At 51.5% G+C, this 26,722-nt stretch overlaps 8 protein-coding genes across 8 annotated transcripts; 6 read left to right on the top strand and 2 right to left on the bottom strand.

Annotated features, from left to right (window-relative positions):
• Positions 1–99: 99 nt before the first annotated feature.
• On the top strand, positions 100–4,596 carry BGZ61DRAFT_418196 (Hydantoinase B/oxoprolinase-domain-containing protein). Its single transcript, XM_046243431.1, has 4 exons — positions 100–470; positions 530–613; positions 667–3,809; positions 3,862–4,596. The coding sequence occupies exons 1-4, from the start codon at positions 260–262 to the stop codon at positions 4,285–4,287; spliced, it is 3,864 nt and encodes a 1,287-aa protein (XP_046106408.1). The 5' UTR covers positions 100–259; the 3' UTR covers positions 4,288–4,596.
• Position 4,597: 1 nt separating this feature from the next.
• BGZ61DRAFT_302409 (Cupredoxin) lies at positions 4,598–6,299 on the bottom strand (the record flags this gene model as incomplete). Its single annotated transcript, XM_046238699.1, has 2 exons — positions 4,598–5,397; positions 5,453–6,299. Coding segments are annotated over 2 exons (1,647 nt in total), but the record flags the coding sequence as incomplete, so codon positions are not given.
• Positions 6,300–7,292: 993 nt separating this feature from the next.
• On the top strand, positions 7,293–8,444 carry BGZ61DRAFT_516867 (uncharacterized protein). Its single transcript, XM_046252308.1, has 3 exons — positions 7,293–7,601; positions 7,655–7,714; positions 7,794–8,444. Exons 1-3 carry the CDS (start codon positions 7,460–7,462, stop codon positions 8,141–8,143), a joined length of 552 nt encoding a protein of 183 aa, XP_046106406.1. The 5' UTR covers positions 7,293–7,459; the 3' UTR covers positions 8,144–8,444.
• A 1,170-nt stretch (positions 8,445–9,614) lies between these two features.
• BGZ61DRAFT_476791 (uncharacterized protein) lies at positions 9,615–10,616 on the top strand (the record flags this gene model as incomplete). Its single annotated transcript, XM_046248834.1, has 3 exons — positions 9,615–9,727; positions 9,769–10,178; positions 10,255–10,616. 3 exons carry the CDS (start codon positions 9,615–9,617, stop codon positions 10,614–10,616), a joined length of 885 nt encoding a protein of 294 aa, XP_046106405.1.
• Positions 10,617–10,979: 363 nt separating this feature from the next.
• BGZ61DRAFT_349709 (glycoside hydrolase superfamily) lies at positions 10,980–12,918 on the top strand (the record flags this gene model as incomplete). Its single annotated transcript, XM_046240168.1, has 4 exons — positions 10,980–11,238; positions 11,328–11,828; positions 11,886–12,737; positions 12,785–12,918. 4 exons carry the CDS (start codon positions 10,980–10,982, stop codon positions 12,916–12,918), a joined length of 1,746 nt encoding a protein of 581 aa, XP_046106404.1.
• Positions 12,919–13,423: 505 nt separating this feature from the next.
• Positions 13,424–19,781, bottom strand: BGZ61DRAFT_418193 (ankyrin repeat-containing domain protein; the record flags this gene model as incomplete). The annotated part of the gene is made up of 2 exons (XM_046243430.1): positions 13,424–19,413; positions 19,472–19,781. 2 exons carry the CDS (start codon positions 19,779–19,781, stop codon positions 13,472–13,474), a joined length of 6,252 nt encoding a protein of 2,083 aa, XP_046106403.1. The 3' UTR covers positions 13,424–13,471.
• Positions 19,782–20,759: 978 nt separating this feature from the next.
• On the top strand, positions 20,760–22,567 carry BGZ61DRAFT_449439 (UMTA methyltransferase family protein). The gene is made up of 9 exons (XM_046245617.1): positions 20,760–20,922; positions 20,989–21,026; positions 21,077–21,130; positions 21,192–21,198; positions 21,249–21,293; positions 21,354–21,511; positions 21,572–21,628; positions 21,679–22,033; positions 22,097–22,567. The coding sequence occupies exons 1-9, from the start codon at positions 20,800–20,802 to the stop codon at positions 22,343–22,345; spliced, it is 1,086 nt and encodes a 361-aa protein (XP_046106402.1). The 5' UTR covers positions 20,760–20,799; the 3' UTR covers positions 22,346–22,567.
• A 1,283-nt stretch (positions 22,568–23,850) lies between these two features.
• On the top strand, positions 23,851–26,497 carry BGZ61DRAFT_388289 (uncharacterized protein). The gene is made up of 3 exons (XM_046242780.1): positions 23,851–24,517; positions 24,569–24,716; positions 24,777–26,497. Exons 1-3 carry the CDS (start codon positions 23,942–23,944, stop codon positions 26,336–26,338), a joined length of 2,286 nt encoding a protein of 761 aa, XP_046106401.1. The 5' UTR covers positions 23,851–23,941; the 3' UTR covers positions 26,339–26,497.
• Positions 26,498–26,722: the final 225 nt, after the last annotated feature.

Genomic DNA, 26,722 nt, shown 5'->3' with positions numbered 1-26,722 from the left:
TCCAGTCTAGCGTCAAATGGTGCAATCGCCCCCATTTTATTTACTGGACCCAGAAAGATGCACCTCATCGAAGAGAGGAAAGTTGATAATGCAGGATAACGTTGAGACTCAGACCAACTCATCATTGTCAACTGTGTGCTACTAGAGAGGGTTCAAATTCTGTGGTACTCAAGGATCTGGCTTTAAAGCTTAAGAAGCCGCCTCCCAGCTTCGCACAACTTCGCACAACATCGATCGTGCCAAGTTTTGCACGTCCATCATGGCTGGAATCAACATCTTTATCGACCGAGGCGGCACATTTTGTGATGTCATCGCTCATGTCGAGGACCGCGACCCCATTATCTTCAAACTGCTTTCTGAGGATCCCTCAAGGTATCCCGACGCTCCCACAGAAGGAATTCGTCGCGTGCTCGAGGTGGTCGAGGGAAAATCCATTCCTGTGGGGGAGAAGTTGGATGGGTCAATGATCGGTAAGAAGCTCGCACACTATGCTTAGGGTTGGTTGTGCGTCTTTAACACAGAACTATAGCATCTTGCCGTGTGGGCACTACAGTCGCCACCAACGCCTTGCTAACAGGAAACGGCGAGAAATTTGCTTTGGCAACTACGAGTGGTGAGTCAGGGCCTAGATGAGGGTATTCTTGTGTTCTTAACTCACGTCTACAGGCTTCAAGGATGTGTGTGTCATCGGTGATCAGTCACGTCCTAAGCTTTTCGACCTGAATATCCGTAAAGCTAAAGCGCTACATTCAACCGTGGTTGAAATTGAGGAACGCATCACTATCGAGGACTACGAGCTCAACCCGTTCCCGTTCGACAAGGAAGAGGCTCTCAAAGATCCTAACCTGGTCCAAACAAGCAGCGGAGAGGTTATCCGCGTTCTCCAGAGACCTGACCCTGCAACGGTTCGCGAGAAGCTGCAGCAACTACGCGTCGAGGGCTACACTTCACTGGCCATATCATTCATGCACGCCTATTTATACCCAGACCACGAGAACTTGGTTGCTGAGCTGGCCCGTGAGGTTGGCTTCAAATATGTCACAACATCATCAGCAACAAGCCCGTCGATCAAGTATGTCACACGCAGCAACTCGACTTGCTCCGAAGCCTATCTTTATCCCGTCATCGAGCGGTACATCAGTGGTTTTGAAAGCGGCTTCAAGATCTTGCCAAAACGCGTCGAGTTCATGTGCTCTGATGGCGGGCTAAAGGAGTCACGCAAATTTCGAGGAAATGAAGCACTTTTGAGCGGGCCAGCAGGCGGCGTTGTTGGTACGGCGAGGTCTTGTTTTGATGCCGATGACAATACGCCTGTTATCGGGTTCGACATGGGTGGCACGAGTACAGACGTTTCCAGGTTCGACGGAAAATATGACTATCTGGCGCAAACATCAATTGCTGGCCGGTCCATTACAGTTCCCATGCTCAACATTGCTACCGTTGCAGCTGGAGGAGGTTCAATCCTGTTCGCTCGTAATGGCCTCCTTGTCGTTGGCCCCGAGTCTGCGGGTGCATATCCTGGACCAGCCTGTTATCGAAAGGGCGGCCCCTTGACGGTGACTGACGCCAACCTCTTTCTCGGACGATTGTTTTTGTCGTCTTTTCCAGCCATCTTTGGTGAAAATGCCGACCAACCTCTTGATGTGGATGTTGTCGCCCAGAAGTTCGACGAGATCACAGCCGACTTCAACCGCCAGACTTCACAGACCCTAACAGCAGAGGAGGTTGCCCTTGGATTCTTGGAAATCGCCAACGAAACCATGAGCAGACCTATTCGTAACACAACTGAAGCACGTGGATATGCGCTCGAGAACCACAACCTCGTTAGTTTCGGTGGTGCTGGAGGCCAGCACGCGTGCTCAATTGCCAACAAATTAGGAATCAACCGCATCTTGATCCATAAATGGTCATCCTTGCTATCGGCATATGGAATTTCTCAGGCGGATCTTCAATATGAGACATTCGTCCCTTTTGCTGCAAAGCTGACGAGTGACGTATTGGTGGAAGTGGAAAACCGCCTGGAGTCTCTCAAGAAGAAAGTGGCGGATGAGCTCACGCTGCAAGGCGCCAACACCAGTTCAATTCAATTCGACGAGTCCCTTGTACTCAAGTACTTTGGAACTGATACAAACTTGACCATCTCAAAGCCTATCGATGGAGATTATGGAGCAGCTTTCAAGGCCCAGCACGTTCGAGAATTCGCTTTTGCTATGGACCGAGCGATCGTTATCGAATCGATCAAAGTTCGGGGCACAGGTGCTACCGGAGAGCGATTAGAAGAGACCTCTGCGCTGAAAGAGAAAGCAAGTACATCCAAGTTCAATCCTGCAGCAGCGAATGCGACTCAGAGGCTGTACGTGGATGGCTCGTGGCGAGATGTTGGGGTTTACAGGCTTGATGAGTTACAAACCGGTAGCGTTATTGATGGGCCTGCCCTGGTTATTGATGACACCCAAACCATCCTGGTTGAGTCCAAGTACCGCGCTTATATCTTATCAAGTCACGTTCTGCTTGAAAGGGAGGTGCAGGACAGCATTCCTGCAGAGGCCAGTCACAAAACTTCCGATTCTGTTATACCTGCATCCATCGACCCCATTAGGCTTTCTGTCTTCGCTCACCGGTTCATGGCTATCGCAGAGCAAATGGGCAATACCCTACAGAGGACGTCTATTTCAACCAGCATCAAGGAACGGTTGGACTTCTCCTGTGCCATCTTTTCCCCAGAAGGCAAACTGATCGCCAACGCCCCCCACATCCCTATTCATCTAGGTTCCATGCAGTTTGCGATTCAAGCGCAGCATCGCCACTGGCTTAACAAGTTGCAGGATGGAGACGTACTACTCACAAATCACCCCCAATGGGGCGGCACGCATTTGCCTGATATTACCGTCGTAACTCCGGTCTTTGTCAATACCGAGATTGCCTTTTACGTGGCGTCTCGCGGCCATCATACGGATATCGGCGGAAAAGGAATCACCAGCATGATGCCTGAGTCGCGTTTCTTATGGGAGGAAGGATTGAACGTCAAGTCCATGAAGATTGTCAGAGGCGGCAAATTCCTCGAGGATGAGGTTCGGGCTGCCTTTGAGAAGGCTGGTTCGTATCCCGGCTGCAGTACATCACGCCGTCTCGCAGACAACATCTCCGATCTTAAGGCGCAAACATCAGCCAACCAGCGCGGCATAACGTTGCTGCGAAAACTATGCGAGGAATATTCGGTCCCAGAGGTCCACCGCTACATGAAAGGGATACAAGATAACGCCGAGTACGCGGTCCGGGAGTTTTTCAAGCGCATCTCCAAAGAGCACCCTGAGCCACTCACATCCACAGACTATCTTGATGATGGCACAGCTATGGCCCTGTCCATCAAGATTGACCCCAACACAGGCGGTGCCCTGTATGACTTTTCAGGGTCTGGGCCTCAAATGCATGCCAATTACAACTGCCCTATCTCCATTTGTCATTCGGCCATTATTTATACAATCCGCTGTCTCCTGGGAGAGGAGGTTCCCCTTAACGAGGGCTGTCTCGCGCCAGTTGACATCCATGTACCGCAGGGTTCGGTTTTGAATCCTACGCCTGCTGTGGCCATTTGCGGATCTACGTTGGCGAGCCAAAGAGTGATTGACACAATTCTACGTGCCTTTGGTCGATACGGTGCCAGTCAAGGCTGTGCGAGCAGCTTTGGATGGGGCATGGGTGGAAAAGACCCCGAGACCGGCAAGATCACCCCTGGGTGGAACTACGGAGAGTCCATCGGCGGTGGCGTCGGTGCTGGAGAGGGCTATCATGCAGAAGATGCTGTTCATGTAAGTGTGATTCGGACTATCATGCTATGAAATGCTAACCAGCGTGGTGTAGGTTCACTCCACCAACACTCGTGGAACTGATCCCGAAGTTGTCGAGAAACGAACAGCTGTGCTGGTTCGACGAAACGAGATTCGTCGCGGAAGCGGCGGGAAGGGAAAGTGGAACGGTGGTGATGGCATCAGACGTGAGATTGAGGCAAAGGTACCTCTGAAGTTCAGTATTCTGAGCGACCGCCGGGTGTACCGGCCATATGGCATGCAAGGAGGCGGCCCTGGAGAAAAAGGCGTGAATCTGGCGTACATGTTCAACGAGGAGGGCCAGCTCGAGGAAATCAATCTCGGGGGCAAAGCGGTTGTCCATCTTCAGCCCGGGGAGTATATCCAGATTAACACCCCTGGCGGCGGTGCTTTTGGTGTTGCGGAGGATTTGAATGGTGTGAAGGAGGGCTATGCCGATTTTCATCGAGCTTTTGTCTAAGCACTTTGAGCCAGCTCTTCACCGCAGCTTTGCAAGGCTAGTCAGACAAAAGGAAGCAATTAGGAAAGCGCTGGGAGCAAGTTTGACATGCCAGATCCACAGGGGGATCGTGAGAGCATTCCAGTCACTGGCGAGTCCAATGATCGGGGCAGGTCAATTACTAGGTGCACTACGGCAACGAAATGTAGGGTAATCCTGTATGGCCAACATTGAACTCGAGCTACCTCCATAGCCATACTCGCTCCATCTCACCGGCCCTGACTTTATCCTCGTTCTGCGATGCGCAACCCCCCCCACCCCCAAGTTCCCATTAAACACCAGAATCGTGTTGAACAATGTTATGATCGTCTCTGTGCGCGACCCACTCGGTGCATATGCTCGAAAGGGTACTATTGTCAGTAATGGCAGGAATCTCGCTGACCCGCTCAATGAACTGCAGCGCGAATCCCTGAGACACATGCCATCCGATGTGACAATGCATGAGCCACGCACCTGGGTTATCCGTCTCCCAGGCCATAACTAGATATCCTGAAGCCGGGAGCATAGCGGTGTCACGCCTAGGTGGGTTTTGCGTATTGAGTGCAACAGAGGAGTCGTAAGTGCCGGTTCCCTGCGCCAGGACGAAGTAGTCGTGCCCATGTAAGTGGATGGGGTGCGGTACCGGGAGGCTTGTCTGGACGATGAGGTAGACCCATTGCAGTTGGTCGAATTGGATGACGGCGTTTTGCGTCGTGTATTCGGTCACGCCGTCCATGATAGACTCCAGTGTCGGCGCCGCCCAGTCAACTAGGAAAGAAGTGCTATTCAGCATCCACTTGAACACCCCGGCGCTGTTAGTCGCAACCGACGCGTCCTCAAAGTCTCTCCAGTTTGCGGACTCGACATTCTTGGGGACGGAAGGGACCATGTTGGGCGTCTCATCCTCGCAACCATCTGTGAAATCGTGGCCGGTCGTCTCCGGGGTCGATGCGCTCTCCCCATAGTGAACGATACCGCGGACATTCTGAGTAGTAGAGACGGTGGAGCAAGCAGACTGGGGAATAGATCGCATCCAGAAGTTTTGAGCGACACTGGCCTGGTCGGCAGTGACAATAACATCAACACGCTGACCTGAGCCAAGTTAGGAATGGAATCGAGACAACTGGAGCAGGCATGCGACACGTACCAATACCGACGCTCACGTGGGTGGCAGTGTAAGGTTCGACAGGCACGAGATCCGCCGAGATAACAGTGAGGGTGTGGTTGTCGATGGAAAATTTCCAGAGTGAGTCGATAGCAGAGTTAACAAGTCTCAGGCGGTACGTCTTCCCAGCTTCAAAAGCAACGGTGAGTCGGCTACCGGACTCATTGCCATCCGCGTCGGTATACACGTTGGTACCATTGATAAGCCCGTTCTCAAGAGTTGGCGGTCCGTTGACCTCGGCGCTTGGGTATAACTCATCCACTGTCTGTTTATCCCAGTCACTTAGGAAGACAACACCCAAATCCTCATCGTAATTAGCGGAAGCAGGACCGTGAATAACAAGGCCACCAAAGATTCCCTGATAGGCCTGCAGGCCAAAGTGGGAATGATACCAGCTCGTACCATACTGCGTCGCCTTCCAGACATAGGTCAGAGTGTCTCCGACCGCAATAGGGCACTGCGTAATAGCAGTAACTCCATCATGTTGGTTAGTATAGTTCTGACGCATTCCATGCCAGTGGATGGAAGAGCCGTTTAAAGAAGTCGTCAGCGAGTTAGTGACGTGGACGACAACGGTATCACCCCAGTCAGCGAAGAGGGTTGGGCCGGGAATGCTACCGTTGATGGCCATAGCAGACCGAGATCGACCATCAGGAGCGACCGTCACGTCACTAAGGTCAAGCCAGTATTCTTTAGTAACACCAGTGTCAACCGGTTCGGTCCAGTAGTCCGTACTGATATCGAAGTCACACCACTGACTGCGAGTAGTAGGGGTATTGCCTTCACAAGCCGAGCGGGCTTGAAGAGGGCTGTGAGACTGGACAGCGCTTGGCAAGGCCGCAGCTAACTTTGTCCAGATAAGGGCGCCGGATGTAAGCAACTGACGGCGCATGTTGGGCAAAAAGGAAGTCAACAAAGTGCAGAATAAACTTGATGGCAGAGCGAAAAATAATGGGCGCCCAGGAAGACTGTGATGCGAGTTGAGAAGAAACAGACCCTCTCCAAACGGCAGGACAATACCTCTTTTGTACTCAACCAGGCCTCCACCACTTCACCATATTCGACTCCGGCGTTCCATTTTACTCCGCCATCTCATCTTTCTTCGGAGGATCCGGACGTTCGGAGGTGCCTCGACATGCACTCGTTAGATTCACCCTTTGCACCCCGTGATGGCGCCTAGATACGAAGGTTTGAAGGTATTACGTACAGCATCATGTACCGTGCTATATTCGGATACGGTGTTCATCGCCACTGCAACCTGTAGACAATTCCTGATTCCCTGCTTCACCGCCCCTAAGATTAGAGTCTGGTGAGTCGCGATACGCCCTTTGCTACACATGGAGATATCATATATGATAGGTTTTGACTCGTACAGTCATGTGCGCAGGATGCTAAGGCAGCTAATAGCAAGCGATGAGACCGCTCAGGTGAGCGAAATCTCTGCTTGATTGAACCTAGCTTTTGAATACGGACTCCTCGTGGAACATATTCCGCCATATGCCGCTGACAAAGCGTCGTACAGTCACAACCGTTGGATATGTTTCATCGGCTGCGGCGGGTCGATGACTCGGTATGCCTTCGCAAAAGAAATAAGGCCCCATCGAGACCCACTCGTCATATATGCATGTTATTAATGCAGCGGTTGACCTGAGTCGTGCATATTGGTTGCAGTTGATTACGCGTTCGCTCGTCCAGGATGACAGGACCAGCCCCTTTTCTTCTTGACGTGCACCGTACTGTGGGGGTAGACAGACGGCAAGTCATGAATTGCTGTGCCTTGGATATAAGTAACTTTGTGTCTCGGAGATTCGGGAGTTTCGGCGATTATGGGATTTGCATACTTAAGTCGGTCTATTCCCTCTCAGATATACATTCTTACCAACCAGTGAACCTTCTCGCCTCTGTGCTGGTTTTCTTCGATACTTCCCATCATTTTCAATCATTGATTTCCTGCCACCTAGCTTAGGAATTGCAACAACTTTGCCCATCATGCATGTGTCAGAGCTGCTCCTTTTCATGTTGGCTCTCTCTGGCCCTGCTTCCTGTGCCACCAGTGGTAGACCGGACGGGCCATTCCAGCTCTACGCATACGGAGAAAACGTTGGAGGCCTCGTCTTGTTCTCAGACGGAGGTATTAACCACCTTTTAATTACTGTTGGTTTGGTCTCTAATTCATTGTGATAGAACACGTGTACGCAGGCGACCACAGCCTGCTCCGTGATGCCGAGACAGCCCCAGTCATCTGTAAGTGATTTTGCCAACGCCCAATTCTCCTTGGAGCCGTTGGCTGTTTCTCTATTGCTTTCACTCTAACAAGAAGGAGTCACGGACAACGAGGGGGCGTGGACCTGTTCTCCCAACATCACCGGGCTGGCCGACAATGCCCAGCCGACGTGGGACAACCTCACTTTTGCCATCCCCAGCTTTGCTTCATCCCAGCACAATGTTTCCCTCGTCGATGCTACGGGTAACGATACTTCTCACCTGGTCGTTGACGGATTTGCTTTCTATGGGGCTGTCGCCTTTGCCACCGACAATGGGGGGCTGGTTTCGCGTTGGCAGGGCATCCCCTCGGGTGTCGAAGGAGTGTATAATCTGAAATGGAATGAGACGGAGGATGTGGAGGGCGAGGTACTCTTCACGCTGACGGTTACCGTCCCAGCCACCGCTTAAATTTTGTGCATGGCCTCCAATGAAGCGTCGTCTTTAGGCTCTTAAAAATCTATGTGAGCACAGTCGCTCATTCATAGATCAAGTGACGTTGCTTTGGGGGCTTTATAAATCTTCTGCACAGTATCTCCCGGCGATGGAGTAGAGATGGCGACGGCATGTTGTAGGTGCGTGCGCACCCGTAGGCAATTCTACAGACAAGAATCTCCCTTCCGCTATATTAATGGTGATTCAATTATAGTTTGTCTCTCCGTAAAGAGAAAGAGAAATACGAAGACGACACTAAGGAAGATATCGGGCCTGGGAACACCTCGATTAGTGAGATAAAAAAAAATTGTAAGATGTGCTTGGCAATCAATTCCCCGTTTCTAGCTTAAATGGCTGATAGTATCCGAGATTTATTTGAAGAGCATTTCATCTTTGGCTGTGGTGCGATTGACTATTGAAGTTGAAGAAGCACTTTGAAGGGGGCAAGTGGCCCACTCGCTTGTGGACCACGTTAGACATATAAAGTAACCTTAATTAATGCGCCTTTTACTCGCGCCTACGAGTCTTAAGTCCAAGGTCGAGTCCACTATAGGGGGATATTTCACTATGTATTTTCCCCACTACCGTATAGACTCGACAAATTGGCCCGTGATCTTTCATATCAGTGCCCACAAATTACTTTATGGAGGTTTATCGGGTTTCCCAATAGCCAACCGTTTTGGAACCCACTTTCTTATGCCTGTAGATCACTTCCCCATATAGTTAATTATGGGGCATTTTGCAAGGAAGATGACGGGCTAATTTGTTGAGTCTCTGGGGTAGTTACCCTGGCGAGGAGCATCGAGAGTCAAGGGCCAAGGCCAGATCTAATCCCACTCCAAGGACTGAGCAGTGGCTGAGATGCTCAAAGGCACCATGGCAATCTTAAAGACCGAGGGTGGCCAACATGTAGCCTTTCAGTCTCCGTGGCTGTCCAAGATACCTCTCTAGCGCGAAAGCAAACAGGATTCCATATTTCCGTACTGTTAGGTACTAACTAGCCCAGCACTTAATCAGGCCTGACTTCTCATGATATAATAAGTAATCACATCTGCAACATACCCCACGCAGTGCAGACAGCTGAGGAGAAGGATATTGCCTAGCTCTAACTTAATAGCATAGCGGTTGTTTGAAGCATGGGAAGACTGGTAGGCTGATTCGCGGACAACGGTATATCCTGTGCTTCAGAAGCACATTCCGCACGAGACGAAGAAGAGGAGGCTATGTTGGAATTCAAGGGGGACGGACTATAGATTATCCGATCAGTAGCTTCGTCATGTACTTAGTAGACGCGTACCTCGCGTCAACACTTCACTCCTTCAATCAACAATTCAACCTCAAAATCACCGTTTAATAGGCTAAGCCTTTGCTTTGGTCGATTCTTAACTGAGTATATATACGGAGGCACCAATCCGCCGAGCGGCCGGTTAGTAAGTTATCATGCTGGATGTATTTATGTAGCCACTCGATATGTGACATTAACCTGAGCCCGTCCAATATTCGTGAGAAACCCATGACGCCGCCGCGGACGGTGACGACGTTCAAGTTATCATCAACAAAGTATTTATTCAGTTACTGAGTAAATGTACTGAGCTTTCTAGTTGTTTTGACCTTGAATCCCGAGTATCCTACTGCATCCGCTTCTTATGGCTGTGGTGGCAGCTCTTAGGTGTAAGGACTTTGGTGCTTAGGGTTCCTTTGTCAGCGGGAATGAATGGAGAACACAGGAGTCCGACAAGCAGAACGCCGGACGCACATGATTTACGCCATCGGGCTCCATTGGTGTTCAAATCGCCGCTGGTATGCAAACGGGCTGCGAGAGGGCGAAATCAAAACGCGTCACTTGATGCGGAAGCTTGCGCCGCAGACCGACTCTTCTCGAGATTTGGACCCAGAAACACCATTTGCGTCACCCTAAAATGGCAGATGGGCATGTTTCTTGCGACCAAGGAAGAGAGTGCACAGAACCATGACACTCAGCATCAAGACCAAGGTCCCATGCACTTCACTGGTCGGGAGCGCTGCTGGGCTTTTCTCAATAAAGGCTTCTAAGCCGACGCGAGAGCATACATCCTAATGCCGAGAAGATATCGACAATCTGGCCTGGGAATACGAGGATTTCCCTATGAACCAGACGCTCAAATTTCCAGATGTATGGGCGAAGAGACTCACCTCTGGCATGTCCAATCTAGAAAAAGGGATAGCTACGCATTGGAGTTTTGGCCGCGTCATCCTTGTTGGTGATGCCTGTCACAAATTCACGCCCAATGCTGGACTCGGTTTGAATAGCAGCGTACCGGAAGTAATGATGCCCCGAGTTGGGAAGAGCAGGCTGACAAGCCGACACTCGAAGGCGCCAACCCCGGCGTACCAACACAAGTCGGTCGGCATTGATTTACTACCGGAATACTGGCATCCGGAGAGAAATAGAACATGCCGAAAGCGTTGAGTCGTGATTGAAAGAAACTTCTGTAAGGCGGGGAGGTGAGTCTGTGATGAACGCTTGCAGTGATAAATTATTTCCATCCACCTTGCCTCGACTGTGATTCGCATCACACAAGTCAAACCATCTAATGATTCACAACCGACTTGACAGAAACCAGCCTCTGATGACCATTCACAAGGGCAATTGTATCCCGTGCGTTTACCTACCAGTGAAAGGTAACTTGTTCATTGCCGAGCCGCAGTCTTCTCATCAGTGTCACCCGCACCTGACTTTCTATAAAACAGACTCGATCCCCCGACATGTTTCCTTTCTTACAACATCGGCCTTCTGAAGGTTACCGCCCATACTCGAAAGAATCCACCCAACATGAATTGGATATCCCTGGCTCTAGCCGTGGGGCTCGCTTTCACGTACCAGTCTATCCCTGTGTTGGGTCGAGTCATCTGCTGCGGGGAGTTTGAGGCAATATCGGCTTCTGAGTTCGTTGCTCATCTCTCTCCTGGCTGGAATCTTGGAAACAGCCTGGATGCCGTCCCAAACGAGGATAGCTGGAATAACGAGCCCATCACCGAATCAACATTTGACGATGTCAAGAATGCAGGGTTCAACAGCGTTCGTATCCCAGGTATGTACTTCCCCGTCCGATCAAAACTTTGACAAGTATTGTGCAGTAAATGAAACTCATCCGATTGTAACATTAACTTTATTTAATAGTCACTTGGGCGTATCACTTCACTGGAAACTCCGATGAAGGTGATTCTCCTGACTGGACGGTTGATCCAGCCTGGCTCCAACGCGTGCACGACGTCGTCAACATGGTCACATCTCGTCACATGAGCGCAATTATCAACATCCATCACGACTCGACTCTGTGGGCCGATTATACAGCCCCGAATGCTAACATTACAATGATCGAGGAGAAGTTTTATCGACTATGGTATCAAATTGGAGAAGAGCTGGCCTGCACTGGGTCTCGTGTAGCCTTCGAGCCCTTGAACGAACCCCAGGGCGCAACAAACGAGTACGCTGCTCAACTCACGAAATTGAACGACATCTTCCAACTGGCTCTCACCCACAGCGGCGGCTTTAATCGGCAGCGAGTTGTTGCGTTGAGCGGACCACTGCAGGACATCGACGCAACTATTGAATGGTTCAGAAAGCCGGCCCCGAACTACACCAACCCTTATTTTTTACAGGTGCATTATTATGAACCCCGTATGTAAAATACCCACAATCTAGGTATGCATACCTTGCTGACAGCTTCTTGTGCAGGTAATTTCACGTCAGCTGCTTGGGGCAAGACTACTTGGGGCTCGAAAGAAGAGAAGAATCAGCTAGAGGACTCTTTTTCCCTGTTGCGCCATAAGTTCCCAGATATCCCCATTCTTATCGGAGAATGGCTCGTCAGCCCAGTCATGTCTGAGCCAGCAGCTAGGTGGCAGTACTACGACTTCATCGGCCGGATGTGTGCCAAATACAAATTCGCATGTATGATCTGGGATACTGGAAATGACATCCTCGACCGTAATGCCCGCACTCTATTCGACTCTACAGGCCTCCAGGTTCATCTGAATGCCTTGAAGGGTATCACAAACAGCTTGCCATGGGCCACAACTAAACCCGACACAGAAGGCGAGTATTCGTCTGCGCTTATATTTCACAGAATTGACGACTTGGACGACTTGGTTTCTAATCGCATTTGTTACTTCGACTTCAACGGAAACAACGTTACAACTATTGCAGTTGACCGTCAACTGTTAACCGAAGGACCTGACTACTTCATTAGTTCCACCGCCATTACGTTCCATCCTTCATTCTTGTCAAACTACTTTAACTCTTCCAGCGAAGAGGGAGTCAAAGCAACTGCATTAGTCTCATTCTCAACAGGAGCACGCATCCCGATTCAACTAATCGTTTGGGACGCCCCGACGGTCCCTGTGGCAAGTTCTGCCGCCGAAGCCGGGTCTGAAGTACCCATAGCTATCAATTGGAATGGATTCCCTCAACCAGCAGCCGTAGCTGCCTTCAAAGCCGACGGGACTCCTCTGGTAGACGAATGGACAAATTACCTTCCACCACTCAACCGTGGAAGAACAGTTTTTGGTGCACATTGGACGTGGAGCAGTAAGTCTCCGACTGGTTTGAGGTGGCCTTGAGCTGACGTTTAACAGGGGGCGATAATGTCATAACCATCACAGGAAATACAACTCGTGTCGCGGTGGAAGCTAATCAGGAAGTGACCTTCATGATTGAGGTGTATCCTCGCATCGGAAACAATTATGTGAACTACACCTTGACTGTTTGATTCGACATTACTGCTACTTGCTGCGAGAAATGATATGGCGAAAGGGGATATAGTTGTTGTTTCCATGGCGCATAGTCGCATTTCAGACATCGCACGATCATGGGGTGTCTCTTCGTGGATTAATTTAATCCCATAACAGAGATGCAAGCGTGGAGACTCCACGAGTCAGAAACCGATACGTGTGGTGATCCAAACTCGTTGAATCCATGCAAAATCGAGCCATATTATCATGCAAACCTCTCAAATTACGAAGTTTCTCTTAACGCTACGCGGGTCCAGCCTCTCTAGTGACTGAACGGATCATGTCTCAGTTAAACTTTGCGTTGACCATTTGCAGTCAGTGTAGCACAAGGAGACATCCGGCATAGCAAGCATTGGCCCCTGAAGAAAGAGTATCGGCCATCACCTCCAATAGTATGCAATTCACCTGGCCAAAGTCCAGCCGTCACTAGGTGTCTTCTCCGTAAATTCTGAGGCCAGATATGAATCACTGATAGACAGTGATACCGCTAGCGAAAGTTAATTTAGAAGCCAGATATAGATATTAGTATACTCAAGTTCTAAAGAGTGCCAGAATGTCATCACACTCCAGAGCCGCCGCAACATCCAGCGGCGTATGGTGGTCTCTATTCTCTTGCATAGGATCAAGACCCTTTCCAACCAGAAACTCAAAGCGCTTCACTCGCGTGTTCGGGTCCATCTTTGACGCCGCGACGACATGCAGCAGCGTCTCTCCTTTGCAGTTCGTTACTGTCCAGTCCAAACCTACGTCGTCGAAGAGCTGCCAGATGAGGTATTCCCGCTCAACCGCCGCCTGCTTTCTGTACAGTTCCTTTCTAAATCTGTCGTGTGCTATAGGTTGCGCAGAATCCCGGCGGATCTCGTTATTGTCCGTCACCCTGGCGAACACCTCGGCGTCCCGGAGGAAAGTGAATATCGGCGTCTCTCCTTGGTTGTTCTGGGCATTCACGTCTACGTCCATAGCGAGGAGACCACGGAAAAGATTATCCTGCTTTTCATGTTTGATGACAGCCGCATCACAGACTGGCTCTGGGTCGTAGTAGATCTTTCTGCCCACCTTCACCTCTCCATCTAAGCCTATGACCCACGTTTGTTGGAATAGCAAATGCAATAACGTGTCGCCCGTCGACTTCACCGAGGCTTGAACGTTTGCCCCGGCCTCGATCAACTCGTACACATGCCTGGTGTCTATATTTTGGTGGAAGGCGGCGTGCAACGGCGTTCTACCCTCATTGTCCGCAACATGGACTAGCTCTGGAGCTGCTGCGATGATACGGCTGACATCTGGATTCTTATGTGTGCGGAGATATGAATCGGCTGCAAGGAGAATGTGCAAGGCAGTTCTGCCCTTGTTGTCCCTCGCTCGGACGTTGGCTCCCGCCTCGAGAAGCAGCTGAATTAACGTCGGCTTCTCTGATTGCGTCGGGGGGACAAAAATCCTTCCTCTGGAGCATGCGGACAAGAGGAGAGTCATCCCAGAGTCATCTTCGCGTGCTTCCATATCCAAGTTCGGATTCTGCAGCAAAATCTTGAGGAGCTGGCTCTTGCCATCGAGATAAGCTCTAATCATCGGGCCCTGGTGAATAAGTCGATGCATCACTGTCGTCGTTTCATATCGTGCCGACGGATTCGCTCCATGGTCCAGGAGAAGCTTGAGCATCTTTTCGGACACCCGTTTGTCTCTCTTGTCGTCGCCTTCCTTCGCGGTGAGCAACTCAATAGGGTACTGTTCTAGAGGCTCTCCGGGATCTGAACGATGAGGCCTGAGGGTTCGTCCATCTGGCGACACCCATGCCGGAACTTCCTTGCCGGGTTTGCGCAAGTTAGGGTCCACACCACTAGCGAGTAGAGCCTCGAGAAGCGTAACATCTTGACGGTTGATGGCGCTCACCATGGTAGAAGGGGAGATGGTTGCCCCGTGGCGAATGAGCAGCTGATAGATGTCCATGTTGCCTCCAACACGGGATAGGCAAGTCTGGCCTCGGTTATCGACAGCATTCGGATCGGCACCGAATTGCAAGAGCATCTCGACAGTCTTTCTATTGAAGTGTGGACCATTGATTGCTTCCAGTGCGGCGCCCAGCGGTGTGATGCCACGTTCGTCACGCCCTTCCACGTCCGCTCCCTTCCTGAGTAGATAGGGGAGCGCCTCGTTCGTCTGCCACCAGCGTCCGCCTCGGATAAGTATGTGTAGTGCAGTCGGACCTCTGGCTTTGAGGCCATATCCATATCCGGATTTACGCAGGGCGAGCGCAGTGGCACTTGGGTCAGCGCCTTTCGTCTCGACCAGCAGGCGAACAACATCCATGTTCCACCACTCTCGCTGGCACGCCTCTACAAGTAGCGGAATCGGGCCGCTATCCTCTCGAGCTCTTATCGCCTGAATAGCTTCAGGACGAGCCACTTGGTCAAGAATACTTGCGAAGCCGCCCGCGACGAGACAGTGCAGTATGGTGCCGTGATGCATCGAATAGTCCTTGTGGAGTTTGTCCTCGCCCAACATGGACTCAACATGTTGAAGAATCTCTCTGGTAGCAAGGGAATATTGCCGACGACCCATGAGTACAATCACTAGGGACTCGCCGTACGGAAGATCTGAGGGCAATGGAGCGTCGTTCCTCTGCGAGAGGCGGGCAGACGTTTCGTCGTCGAGCTTGTACCCTTCCTTGCTGCCCAAACGTTCGCGTGCGCGCAACAGGCATTCCGTAGCGTGATCGAACTGCTTCTCTACTGCCGATGATATAGCCTGATCAATGTAGCGAGCTCCGCTGGCGGATCCATTAGTGACAAGAAGGTCTATGATCTCGTCGAGACGCTCATGAGTGAAGGGAAACCGCCTGTGGAAGCCCGTCCCCTCCAAGTCAAGTTTCGTTCGCATCGTGTCAGGGATGAAGACTCCAGCACCATCGGGCTCAGAGTCTAAGTGATCAATCCCAGCAGAACTCCGCCGCCACTTCGCAGCCTCTTCGTCCTGAAGCGCGATACAGCCATCCCAAGGAGACCCGACGTATGAATCTGTATCAACAACAACACCGGCATCTAAGAGCATCTGCGCCGTCTCGACGCGGCCGGAGGCACAGCCGTAGTAAAGAGCCGACCTATTCATACGGTCACACGCGTTGAGTAGCTCTAGAGCTGTCGCTTCGTCCACCTCGGCCTTGAGCCAGGCCAGCAAGATGCCAAGTGTGTTTGTCTGCCTCGACCTAGCAGCCAAGTGCAGTGGCGTCAGTCCCTCCAATGTCTTCTTCCGTGGGTCGGCACCTTCTTCCAGCAGCCTGCGCGTCAAATACTCCGAGAAGGTCGATGCCACATGCAGAGGTGTGACGCCGTCGTTGTCGACGCAGTCAACGTTCTTGTACAAGCTAACGAAGGTGTCGAAAAAGCAAGCATCATCCGCATTTGTTGGCCTGCCATTGGAGGAAAAGCTGTTGCTCGAGCGGAACGCAGAGGGATGAAACCTAGCGACAATGTGAAGAGGAGTCTGGCCGTCGTGATTCTTCCTCACAGGGTTGACTCCCAAACCGCGTAGTTCTGAGATCATGGCGGAGTCCGGCGGTGCCTTTGCAAACCTCGGAGCCGCTAGATGCCAGAGCGTGTTGCCCCTGCTGTCAGTCTGATGCGGATCAATGCCTTGAGAGACCAAGAAACGGACAAGACTGGCACCAGACCACGAAGACTCCATCGCACAATGCAGGAGATTCCTACCCTCGAGGTCCATAGTGTCGATCCGCGCACCGCCCGCCACCATCTGCTCACAAAGCTTGATTTTTCCCTCTGCACCGTATCCATCATTGCTGCTCATCATCTGGAATAGGGCTGTTTGGCCCTCGTTGTCCTTTATCTCAAGGTCTGCCCCACAGGCTATCAGCTCGTCCAGCACCATCGTGCCTTCGCGCATTCCGTATTTCCCTGACCCGGTTCCGGGCACACACCAGTGTAGAGGCGTCTTCCCTTCATTATTCCTGAGACTGGCATCGGCTCCGTTTGCATGCAGTTGCTGGAGAAGAAGGAGGCCGGGTTGCCCAAGTCGATTTGTGGCCGCTATATGATGGAGCGTTCCGTTGCCTTCGTCATCGACAGCAGCAGCGTTGGCACCAAGTTCCAATAGTAGAGAGGCCTTTTTGATCTTGAAGTCACTATTAATGTATCGCTCCTTCAGTGTACCCAAGAGAGGGGTAGCACCAGAAAGCTGTGACTTGGCGTTGATGTCTACCCTCGGTGCCAGAATCCGCAGGATGTCCTCACTTCTGGTTGTGTGCAACAGAGTCTCTCCAGCCCGGTTAGTAACGTTGGGGTCGATACCTGCGTCAAGTAAACATTCGACGGCTATGGCGTCACTAGCAATGTGCAAGGGAGTGCAGCCCTTGATGTCGACCAAGTCGAGCTTAGCTCCAGCATCGAGCACCAACCTGAAGCATCGTCTTGTCTCCGTATCATTGCTACGCTTGATAGGATTCAATGGCATTGGCTCACCGAAACCAGCCAACGCATGTAAAACATTGTAGCCTGTTTTTGCAATTTCGTCATCACTCCTTTCAGTCCAAGAATCTATGTTGTGCACGATGTTCGGATCCGCACCGGCCTTGAGAAGAAGATTAATGGAGTCCGCATCACGGTATGCGCACGCTGTGTAAAGAGGCGTGCAAAAGCGGAGCTTGGAGTTGACATGAACCATAGGGTGTTCTAATAGGTGCCCTAAGATCTCCCGCCTCTGGTTTATGACGGCTCGCTCGAGAGCCCAGTTTGCCACTTCGGCAGTTTTGAGGTGGGGGGTAAAGATTGAGACCATTTGAAGGTCCCCTTCACGGACGGCATAATCGACGGGTGAGCCCGTGGGTGAGTCGGTCAGTCCTTCCCCAATTACATTCTCCATCAGTCGTTTGTCCTCTCCTCTAGGGATCAAAGGATCGACACTGGCATCGAGCAAAGCCTTGACGACCTGATGTTGATTGTAACGAACAGCAAAATGCAAAGTACTTTCGCCACTTTCGTCATACGCCCTTGGATCTGCGCCATACTCAAGGAGGAGCTTGACGAGCTCCACATCCCCGGTTGCAGCGGCATGTCGAAAGGGTGGTTCTTTGATGCTTTGGTTGGCCTCGGAGTTGGCCTTTTCGTGGTCCAGAACCTCTCTGGCAAGGCTTGTCAGTTTGAAAAATGTTGCGAGGCCAAGGGGTGTAAAGCCACATGTCTCGCTAGCCCCAGCTAGGATTCCCAACTTCTCCAGGTTCTCGTTCACGAGCATGGCATGGGCCTGTTTGTTGACCTCAGACTGGTCATGGCCAGCTCGTATGGCCTTTCGAAAGTGGACATGCCAGTTCAATGCTGCGTACCGCGTGAAAGGGGGAAGCACTTGGTCGAATCGATTTTGAAGTCCGCGATGGAAGAAGTCATTCGGCTGGATATTGTAACTATCCAGGCATCCTGCTCGAAGATACGAGATACACAGGAGTGCCAGGCGGTTATGCGTCGGTCCAGGCTCAAAGACGGGGTAGGTGCTCTGGCCTGTATTTCTGGTCGTCCCATTCAAAAATTCAGTCAAAGAGTGATGGACAACATGGACAGTCTCATCCGGGAGAATTTCAAGGAGAGGCCCGCAAACGGAGCGGATGAGATTTTTGGTTGTGCCCAGGTTTCCCATATCGCGAGTGACGTTGGCGAGGTCGGAGATTTCCAGTAGGCGCAGCGGTCGAGTCGCATGCGTGACAAGCTCTAAGACGAACTGTTGCAGCCCGACTGGAATGTCGGTTCTGTCGGACTGTTCTTCAAGGATATTCGAATACACGATCGATAGCCCGGCAGGGATAGCTCGAAGGCTATTGTCCAGGTCCTGGTCAGGCCGTTCCAACACATGGTCTATGGCCAGCCTCGCATATAAAAACAGGCCATCACAACGGTCCATGATGGTCTTTGCGATGCGAGAGAGGCTATCGGCTGGGATTGACGAGTCGGCAAGTCGGTGCTGGACATAGGCCACAATGTCGGGCTCAACACGTTGCTTATGCAGCCGAACATCGAGTACTTTGACGCTCCTGACGATCTTCTCGACGACTGCCACCGGACGGCTGGTCATGAAGAGCTTCAACTCAAGAGGATGCCACTTGACTAGTTCATAAAAATGCTGCAGAAAAGACTCCAGGGCATCCTGGTCCATCTCATCAAGGGCATCGACGAGGATGTAGGCCTTGGGCAGATGCGACAATGCCGTACGGAGTAGATGAAACAATTCGGCAATGGATAGCTTCTCGACGCTGACTTCTTCGCCCTGGCCTTCTCGGACGCATTTCTTGAGCTCCACCTGCAGTGGTGGGCTGAACTTCAAGACTTGAGCTAGCCAGTCGCGAACGGCTGCACTGGGGTTGTTGTTGGCGGCAATAGTATGCCGGAAGAAGAAGTAAAGCACCGGGCACTCCTCTTGGGAGAGTTTCTTGATCAGGGAAGCGGCGAGAACTGATTTTCCAGATCCTGGGGTGCCTGGGAACACATATTGTCAGTAGAAGCAGCTGCTGACAGGTCTGGAGGCATCACCAACCTCGAACCCAGAATATGCCGGGGTCTGGCCCGTCATGCCATTGCCGGTATTCATCGGTGGAGTAGACCCAATCGCCAGTGCCCGGGAGGCGAAAGGAGATGTGTTTTTGATACTCGCTGCCATCGTCGTCGTATTCTGTCGGTTTGAGCCAACTCGTGATGTCGCCCAGCACGGCCGCTGGCTCTGGCAGGATGTTACCTGGATTGAAATCGCTGACGTCGGCGCGCCGTATTAAAACGGTATTATCGTCAAACTCTCCAGTGTTAAACCCATCGCTGTCCGACTCTACATCACGGTGCAAAAGACTCATGATTGCCTCGAGGAGTGATGGAGCTCCGACTCTTGAGCGGGTGGGGCGAGAACGGAGATGTCACCTAGGTCAAAGGAAGTGGAATTATCACGTCAAAGGCATCTCCTACGTAGTACGGCCATACCCCGCAGCAGTGTCAGATATAATGTGGTGGAACGATGCCAAGCCGAGAATAGGATCGATGCTCACACCGTGCTGTAGCCTGCGCCTCCATCACTCGCAGCCAACCATTCTGCATCCTACGCCGAATGCCCTTGGCAGTGATTTAAAGCCGCCTTTACATTCCGTCATGGATGCTATTTGAGTTCACCTGGATCGGATGGCACTCTCCCGCCCCCTTGCAGTCGGGATCGAAGCTATGGCTCGGCCCGCCGTGTTGGGATTGAGACATGACTGGTCTATCATAGACTAGATGGTCTTGATTGCATTCGAAATGAGCTTCCAGATGAATCCTATCCACAGCATGCCAAGGCTGAAAACGCCTCTATCCACCAAAGAGCGGTGACTCCAATATTCCCGTCCCGTCCCCCTCAAGTACCGGCAGTATCTGAGCGAATTTAGGAGTGAACTTATCATACAAGGTTGTGACTTTAGCGGTACCCGCTTGCGTAAAGGCCGTCTGCATTCCAATTGGTCGCACAGTACAAGGCCAAGGTTCCGCCCAAGTAGCGTGACAACAAGTGACTTGACCAAATCTGCGTCAGGCCATATTTGTCGAATTTTATCGCCATCATCCCACTCCATAGGGTCTAGATATCTCGGTTACAGTGCCAAATTAGACCCTAGCGAACCCTTAGCCACTGAAACACGCTTGATCCCCACTGTAGTCCGAGGTTCTTGTTACATACTACGTACACACTTCACGAGCCGAGCTACGCGAAATACAGCCAGGGTTGGAAGCGTCGCGGCCCGGGCGGGGTAAGGCAATAATGATAAAAAGCACGACTTTTACAGCGCGCTTTGACGTAGCTTTCGTTTCTTTTTGCTCCCTGCATTGGATACTCAAATCCGCGCAGAAATGGCTGAAGGAACGTCTCCAAAATCGCCCGTCGGATCGCCTCCGAAATCCGTCGGCTCGCCTCCAAAGTCGGGCTCCGGCTCGCCTCCACCGCTGGTGCCTGAAGCCCAGTTGCAGGCAGACGTACGTGAATCCTTCTAGATTTCGAAACAAATACCTCGCCGTCTTCTTACCACAGTTGTCTTCAAGGATGAGCAGGAGCAATACGACTCTGCCTACGAGGAATCGTGAGTCCCAAAACACGCTTCAGACCTATCCTCTCTGACTTTCTTTCTAGGGAAGCGTCTGGCAGCCGTTTTTCGTCTCTAAACTCCAGTATACTTAACTACAAGTGAATAATGAGCTTATGATGAAAATGTTTGTAATAGTATAGAAGTTAATGCTTTATCCAGATACGAGGTTAGTGTGATCAGGCTCGAATCACCAGTACTGAGCTGACAATGACGCAGAACGGGCGCCGCTATCATGCATTTCGCGAAGGTGCCTACCCGGTGGTATGTGCTGGACGGTTCCCGCGATAACAGTCAAGAAAGGGCTAATGAAGTCACCAATAGCCAAACGACGAAGAGGAACAAGATCGAATGGATTTAGTCCATCATATATATACTCTTATGCTTGACGGACAACTTCAACTCGCGCCTATTGGTAAAAACATTCAGCGCGTGCTCGACCTTGGTACCGGAACCGGCATTTGGGCCATGACTTTTGCCGAGTGAGTTACCAGTCCTAGCGGTGATTGATTCCAACGTCATTTATTAACCCCGGACATTAGTGATCATCCGTCCGCACAAGTGTTTGGGACCGACCTGAGCCCTATCCAGCCCAACTGGTATGCATGTTCCTCTGCACTCTGCTGGGTCGTACTAAGAACTATTGTAGGACTCCGCCTAATTGTTTCTTCGAAGTCGATGATTACGAAGAAGACTGGGTATATCGCACACCATTCGACTTTATTCACATTCGGGAACTTGAGGGATGTGTCGGCGACTCAGATAAGCTGTTTCGACAGGCATTTCGCCACTTGGCTCCTGGCGGGTATATTGAGCTGCAGGCTGTGAATGCCGAATTCCTGTGTGATGACGGTACCATCGAGAAGGCCACAAATGCCGTATCCTGGATGGAAAATCTGCGCAAGGGCGCTGAGAAGTTTGGCAAGCCGGTGGATTGCACTGCTGGGTGGAAGGACAAGTTGATTGACGCAGGGTTCGTCGATGTTCACCAGGAAATCCACAAGGTATACCGCCCCACGAAGCAACCTTCGATTTCTTGAAAGTCAGTACTAATACCGCAATGATAGCTGCCAATCGGCATGTGGCCCAAAGACCCAAAGCTCAAGGAGATTGGGAAATACCAGTCTGTTCAGGAGCTCCAGGTCGTGGACTCCTACACACCTGGCATTTTCGCGCATGGATTGGGTTGGAACATAGAAGAGGTTCACGTGTTGATGGCCCAGGTGAAGAAAGATCTGAAGGATCCGTCCATTCACCTTTACCTTCCAGTCTATTTCATTTGGGGGAGGAAGCCTGAGACTAGTTCTGATTCCTAAGGCCCATAGCGAGTTTAAATCATTTTGTTGGATTCCATATGTGTATTATTGACACTCGATTTGTGTTGCATATTGTGGCAGGTTTACCACTCTCGTCATTTCTCAAGCGCTACTAGTCAAGCATCCAGTCGCATCTCAGCATCGTATCTTTATGATATGCTTAATTCCATAAGTTATCGATAGTCCAGCGTAGTAAGTAGCATAAATTACCCAGTCCCGCCATCTTCTTAGGACGACACGCAGAATATCCCAACAGACTTGTCTGTATAATAGTATACAGCCCAACATCCGATCCAGTCATAGAGATCTGATTACTAGTGCGACCCCCGAGGGGATAACAGCTACACGGTTGGCCGAAGTAGCGACACTAGTAGCCTCAAGAGCGAGAAAGATGCGTCCATGGACTCCATCGACACCTTCTAACCTATGGAAACTCGCAACCACACAATTCTCTTCCTATCTTCTGCAGACTATGCCGTACGTTGATATTGGTTGGCGCAGACCAGGCGGCCCATATATCCAATAATTCGAACTCTATTGGGTGAGGCAGTTGGGGACTTCAATATGCCTAACTAAAAACGGTGAAACTAGCGACGCTGAAATGTGGAATGTGACTATGGCACGCATCAACCAGCCATTCCCGAAACCTCGCATACATAAAGCCTCACCACAATACTCGCGAGCTATCTAAAACCGAAAACTCACAGGCAGTCACTGAGCCAAGAATAGGAAAACCCAACCAGTCCGAGACACTCAACCGGTCTAGAACAATTTGCACAGCCCACAACTCAATCATGAGTTGCTACGCAGTCTAGTCTCAACAGAACAGGTGAGACAAACGTCGACCGGTCCCACCATATTCATACCTACGGCGCGATCCGAGTGGCTACTCTAGTTGTGGCGCGCACCGGACTGCTGTTGCTGGGCGGTTCAATCGTCAATTAGGCGAACCCCGCTCAAGGGCCCTTAGCCAAAGGCTCTTCATTGGAGTGTCTTTGTGATTTTGACTCCTTGCTGCATTTGGTGGCTGGCTGATAGTATTGCTGCGTCCTCCCCAAGGCATGCAGGAATGTGACGATCACTTTCACCGCTACTCAAGGCAATCTTGCTCGAAAGGATTGTGTCAAGCTAAGCCCTCTTAGCTCTATAGTCCTTGAGTCTCGGTCTTGGAACGATTGAGTGGCAGACGACGCTCTCAAGTCTGAGCTCAATCGACTGGCCTGCCCATGCGTGGTGAGCACAGAGTTTCAATGTAGGTGGGGTATTTAAGTGAGACAAGTCAAAGCAAAGCCAGCAAGATTTGCAAGATTCAGCCATGTTTCGCTGCTGATCATTCATTAGGGTTTGAGCTGAGTTCTAGATCGTCATCCTTGGATTAGCATTCCGGCGTGCATCCGCGAAAAGTCTCCGTGTGGCCATAGATTGTGGTCTTTCCCCGGACCACTGCCGCCTGCGTATATCCTAACCTATATAAGAGTAGAATCTGTCTCCTGTGCTCGAGTTGACTTGCTCCTAAGGATTCATTCAACCCATCTTCAAAATCGGCTTCAACACGAGGCCCACCCTTCACACTTGCCCTTTGCCCCATATTCAACCATGGCCACTGCACTTTCATCTCAACCCCAATCATGGGATAATTCGGTCAACGACCGGCTGGGTTTGATCAGCGATAAACTCGATGAGAACCCCGAATTCCGTGATGAGAGCGTGCCTGGTTTGAAGGAGCTCCTCGATGACTACACGTCTGACAATGTTGCCAAGGACGACTTCCATCGTCGTCTTCTCGAGGTTTTCAAGCGCTCCACCACCGACGAAACTTACTCCCAGGTCTTGGGAGACCTCACACAGACGGAGCGAGACAAGGTCAACGCCTTCGTCGAGCAGGAGAAGACCCCCGAGGAGCTCGGCCGGGACTTTGTCCTTGAACCCAGTCCCGGATGTCGCGACGAGCTCTGCAAGCTAGAACAAGCCGAGGCTGCCGTCCATGTATCCTCAACCGGCTCGATTGATCTTTTGAAGGGCGACGGACCATCAGGTGCGGCTGCGATGAGCCTGATGAGCACGACGACCACTGCCCAGAAAAGCGCCCCAGCTCATGGCGGATTCCTCAAGGGAATTTTCGAGGATATACACAACCTCTTCTTCGACAAAGAAGATGACAAGGGGGCTCTGGTAAGAAAGACAGGGACATTCCGCCACCTTAACTGACAAGCCTACGCTCAGGTATATTACAATGCGCCCTTCAACAATTGGGGTCTTACCATCAACAATACACCGAGCATCACCTATGTCCCTACAACGGTCAGTTCGATCCAGAAGATCGTCAAGTTGGCAAAGGAGAAGAAAATGAGTGTTCGATGCTCTGGATACCGTGAGTCAATTAACCAGTCAAGGTGCATCAAGATTCCGTGTAGCTTACCATGATGCCTAGGTCACTCATGGTCGCCCATCTTTGGAAGACAGGGACAGATCATGATCTCGATGCTGGGCATCGCGTTGGTGACGCGACTCCCAAACACGGCCGCCCTGCCTTTTTCTCTATCTAAACCCACCGAGCTTGAGGTCATCGAGCCTGCGCCAGGAAAGCCTCGAGTCCCTGAGAACAAGCTCGTTCGGATTGGCTGTGCGGCAACAAACGAGAGACTACGCCGCTGGTGTATCAGCAACAAGACAGTCACTATCCCACTGAACGTCATCATGGTGGAGATTACGCTGGGTGGAAGCAACGCTCCCATCTGCCACGGCGCAGGTCGTCGTAACATGACTCTGAGCGACCTCGTCCGCAAGATCGAGTATGTCGATGCCAACGGCGAGATCCAATACGTCGACAATCCAGATCATCTCCGTGCCGCAAGCGGCTGCTTTGGCTTAATGGGTGTCGTCACCCACATCACCATGGAGTTCCCTCCCATGACCTATGCACAGCTCGCTCCCAAGAAGATGCCCGTCATTCGGGCCGTACCCCCGCCGCCGGGCTTGGCCGAAAAAGATATCCCTCCTGCATTGTTCAAGGATTGGAAGAACTTGTCTCCCAAAGAGCAACACGACTGCCAGGCCGAGTTCGAGCGGCGAGCTACCAACGACTACTACGCTGAGTGGTTCTGGTTCCCTTACTCTGACTTCTCCTGGGTCAACACTTGGGACAACACCACAGACTCCAAAGGCGTGCAGGCTTTTCCTGACAATACACACATCTTCCTTTCCTTCATCCAAACTGTCACCATGAACGTCCTTCAGAACGCCAAGATTCTCAACGACCTCATCCAGGTCACCCAGATGTCCGAGGCTGCTGTGACCCTCATCTCACGCGCCGCCATGGCCGCTCTCCCAGAAAAGTCGGTCAAAACATGGCTCCCGGACGCTCTGCACTTCCAGCGCGCCATTCAGAACGTGAGGGTCCGCGACGTCGAGGTGGAGATGCCCCTCGTGGCCAAGAAGGGCGGCCCTGCCGGCACCATCGACTTTGCCCCGGTGCAGCAGGCCTGGTGGGACGCCATCCTCCTCTGCTACGAGAACAGAAAGAAGTGCCCGATGCGTATGCCTCTGGAGATGCGCATCATGGGCGGCAGCAACGTCGTCATGGCTCCTCAGCGCGGCAACGCCTTGGGTACGTGCAGCATCGAGGTGCTCACGCTGCACAACGCGGCGAATCTGTGGCCGACGTTTGCGCAGTCGGTCCTCGATAAGTGGATGGCGCTGAAGGATCCCAATACCGGCAAGTTGCTCAAGACTCGACCGCATTGGGCGAAGGAGTGGGTTGGTTACACTGTCAACGGCAAGCCATGGATCCAGAAGCTGAAGGAGGAGGACTACAAGGATGAGAGGCAGGAATTCCTGCGGATCCTCGCTGAGATTGGTCAGGGTATGAAGGTGAAATGGACCTTGCAGGATCTGAAGGACAGGTTCTCCAATGATTTATTTGATGATCTCTTCTTCGATCAAGTCAGGAACAAGACTGGCCAGAACGGCAACGTGGTTGGTGGGAAGCATTGAGATGTGTCCGGACCTGATATTCGTTTCTACAGAGTTCAATTCACCGGCCATAATGGATCCTCGCTCAATTTGTCGACCCTAGAGCCGACAGACTAGAGATAGCAGCAATTGGTCGCCGGTAGTAAAGACTGAAGGGACGGCATATACGCTCTGAGATTCCCTTCGCCACCAGCAATAATACCAGTGACTTACTAGTGTCATTAAAAGACATACTCAATTACTCGTAGACACAGAGTCGGTAAATTGGAATTACAGGCAGCCTGATATTGTGTTACCAACTTCTTTTGCTCCCCCGAAATAATACGAAGTACCCGACGAACATCCACAGCAGCTATACGACGGCAGAGAATATTTGGACCGGGGTGGCTGTAACGTAACTCACCC

Source organism: Ilyonectria robusta (genome assembly GCF_021365365.1).
Source record: "Ilyonectria robusta strain PMI_751 chromosome Unknown BGZ61scaffold_7, whole genome shotgun sequence".
Taxonomy (NCBI): Eukaryota; Fungi; Ascomycota; class Sordariomycetes; order Hypocreales; family Nectriaceae; genus Ilyonectria; species Ilyonectria robusta.
The sequence above is the reverse complement of the archived record's forward strand: the minus strand, read 5'-3'. Positions and strand labels throughout refer to the sequence as shown.

What these genes read in the sequence shown, in the direction of transcription:
- BGZ61DRAFT_388289 (XM_046242780.1), top strand. Translation starts at nt 23,942, where the DNA reads ATGGCCACTGCACTTTCATCTCAACCCCAATCATGGGATAATTCGGTC. An exon ending in AAGATGACAAGGGGGCTCTG is followed by an intron (nt 24,518 to 24,568) that starts GTAAGAAAGACA and finishes GCCTACGCTCAG; the next exon opens with GTATATTACAATGCGCCCTT. An exon ending in TGTTCGATGCTCTGGATACC is followed by an intron (nt 24,717 to 24,776) that starts GTGAGTCAATTA and finishes CATGATGCCTAG; the next exon opens with GTCACTCATGGTCGCCCATC.
- BGZ61DRAFT_418196 (XM_046243431.1), top strand. Translation starts at nt 260, where the DNA reads ATGGCTGGAATCAACATCTTTATCGACCGAGGCGGCACATTTTGTGAT. An exon ending in GTTGGATGGGTCAATGATCG is followed by an intron (nt 471 to 529) that starts GTAAGAAGCTCG and finishes ACAGAACTATAG; the next exon opens with CATCTTGCCGTGTGGGCACT. An exon ending in ATGCAGAAGATGCTGTTCAT is followed by an intron (nt 3,810 to 3,861) that starts GTAAGTGTGATT and finishes AGCGTGGTGTAG; the next exon opens with GTTCACTCCACCAACACTCG.
- BGZ61DRAFT_449439 (XM_046245617.1), top strand. Translation starts at nt 20,800, where the DNA reads ATGGCTGAAGGAACGTCTCCAAAATCGCCCGTCGGATCGCCTCCGAAA. An exon ending in AAGCCCAGTTGCAGGCAGAC is followed by an intron (nt 20,923 to 20,988) that starts GTACGTGAATCC and finishes GTTGTCTTCAAG; the next exon opens with GATGAGCAGGAGCAATACGA. An exon ending in TTCACCAGGAAATCCACAAG is followed by an intron (nt 22,034 to 22,096) that starts GTATACCGCCCC and finishes CCGCAATGATAG; the next exon opens with CTGCCAATCGGCATGTGGCC.
- BGZ61DRAFT_516867 (XM_046252308.1), top strand. Translation starts at nt 7,460, where the DNA reads ATGCATGTGTCAGAGCTGCTCCTTTTCATGTTGGCTCTCTCTGGCCCT. An exon ending in CGTCTTGTTCTCAGACGGAG is followed by an intron (nt 7,602 to 7,654) that starts GTATTAACCACC and finishes TCATTGTGATAG; the next exon opens with AACACGTGTACGCAGGCGAC. An exon ending in CGAGACAGCCCCAGTCATCT is followed by an intron (nt 7,715 to 7,793) that starts GTAAGTGATTTT and finishes AACAAGAAGGAG; the next exon opens with TCACGGACAACGAGGGGGCG.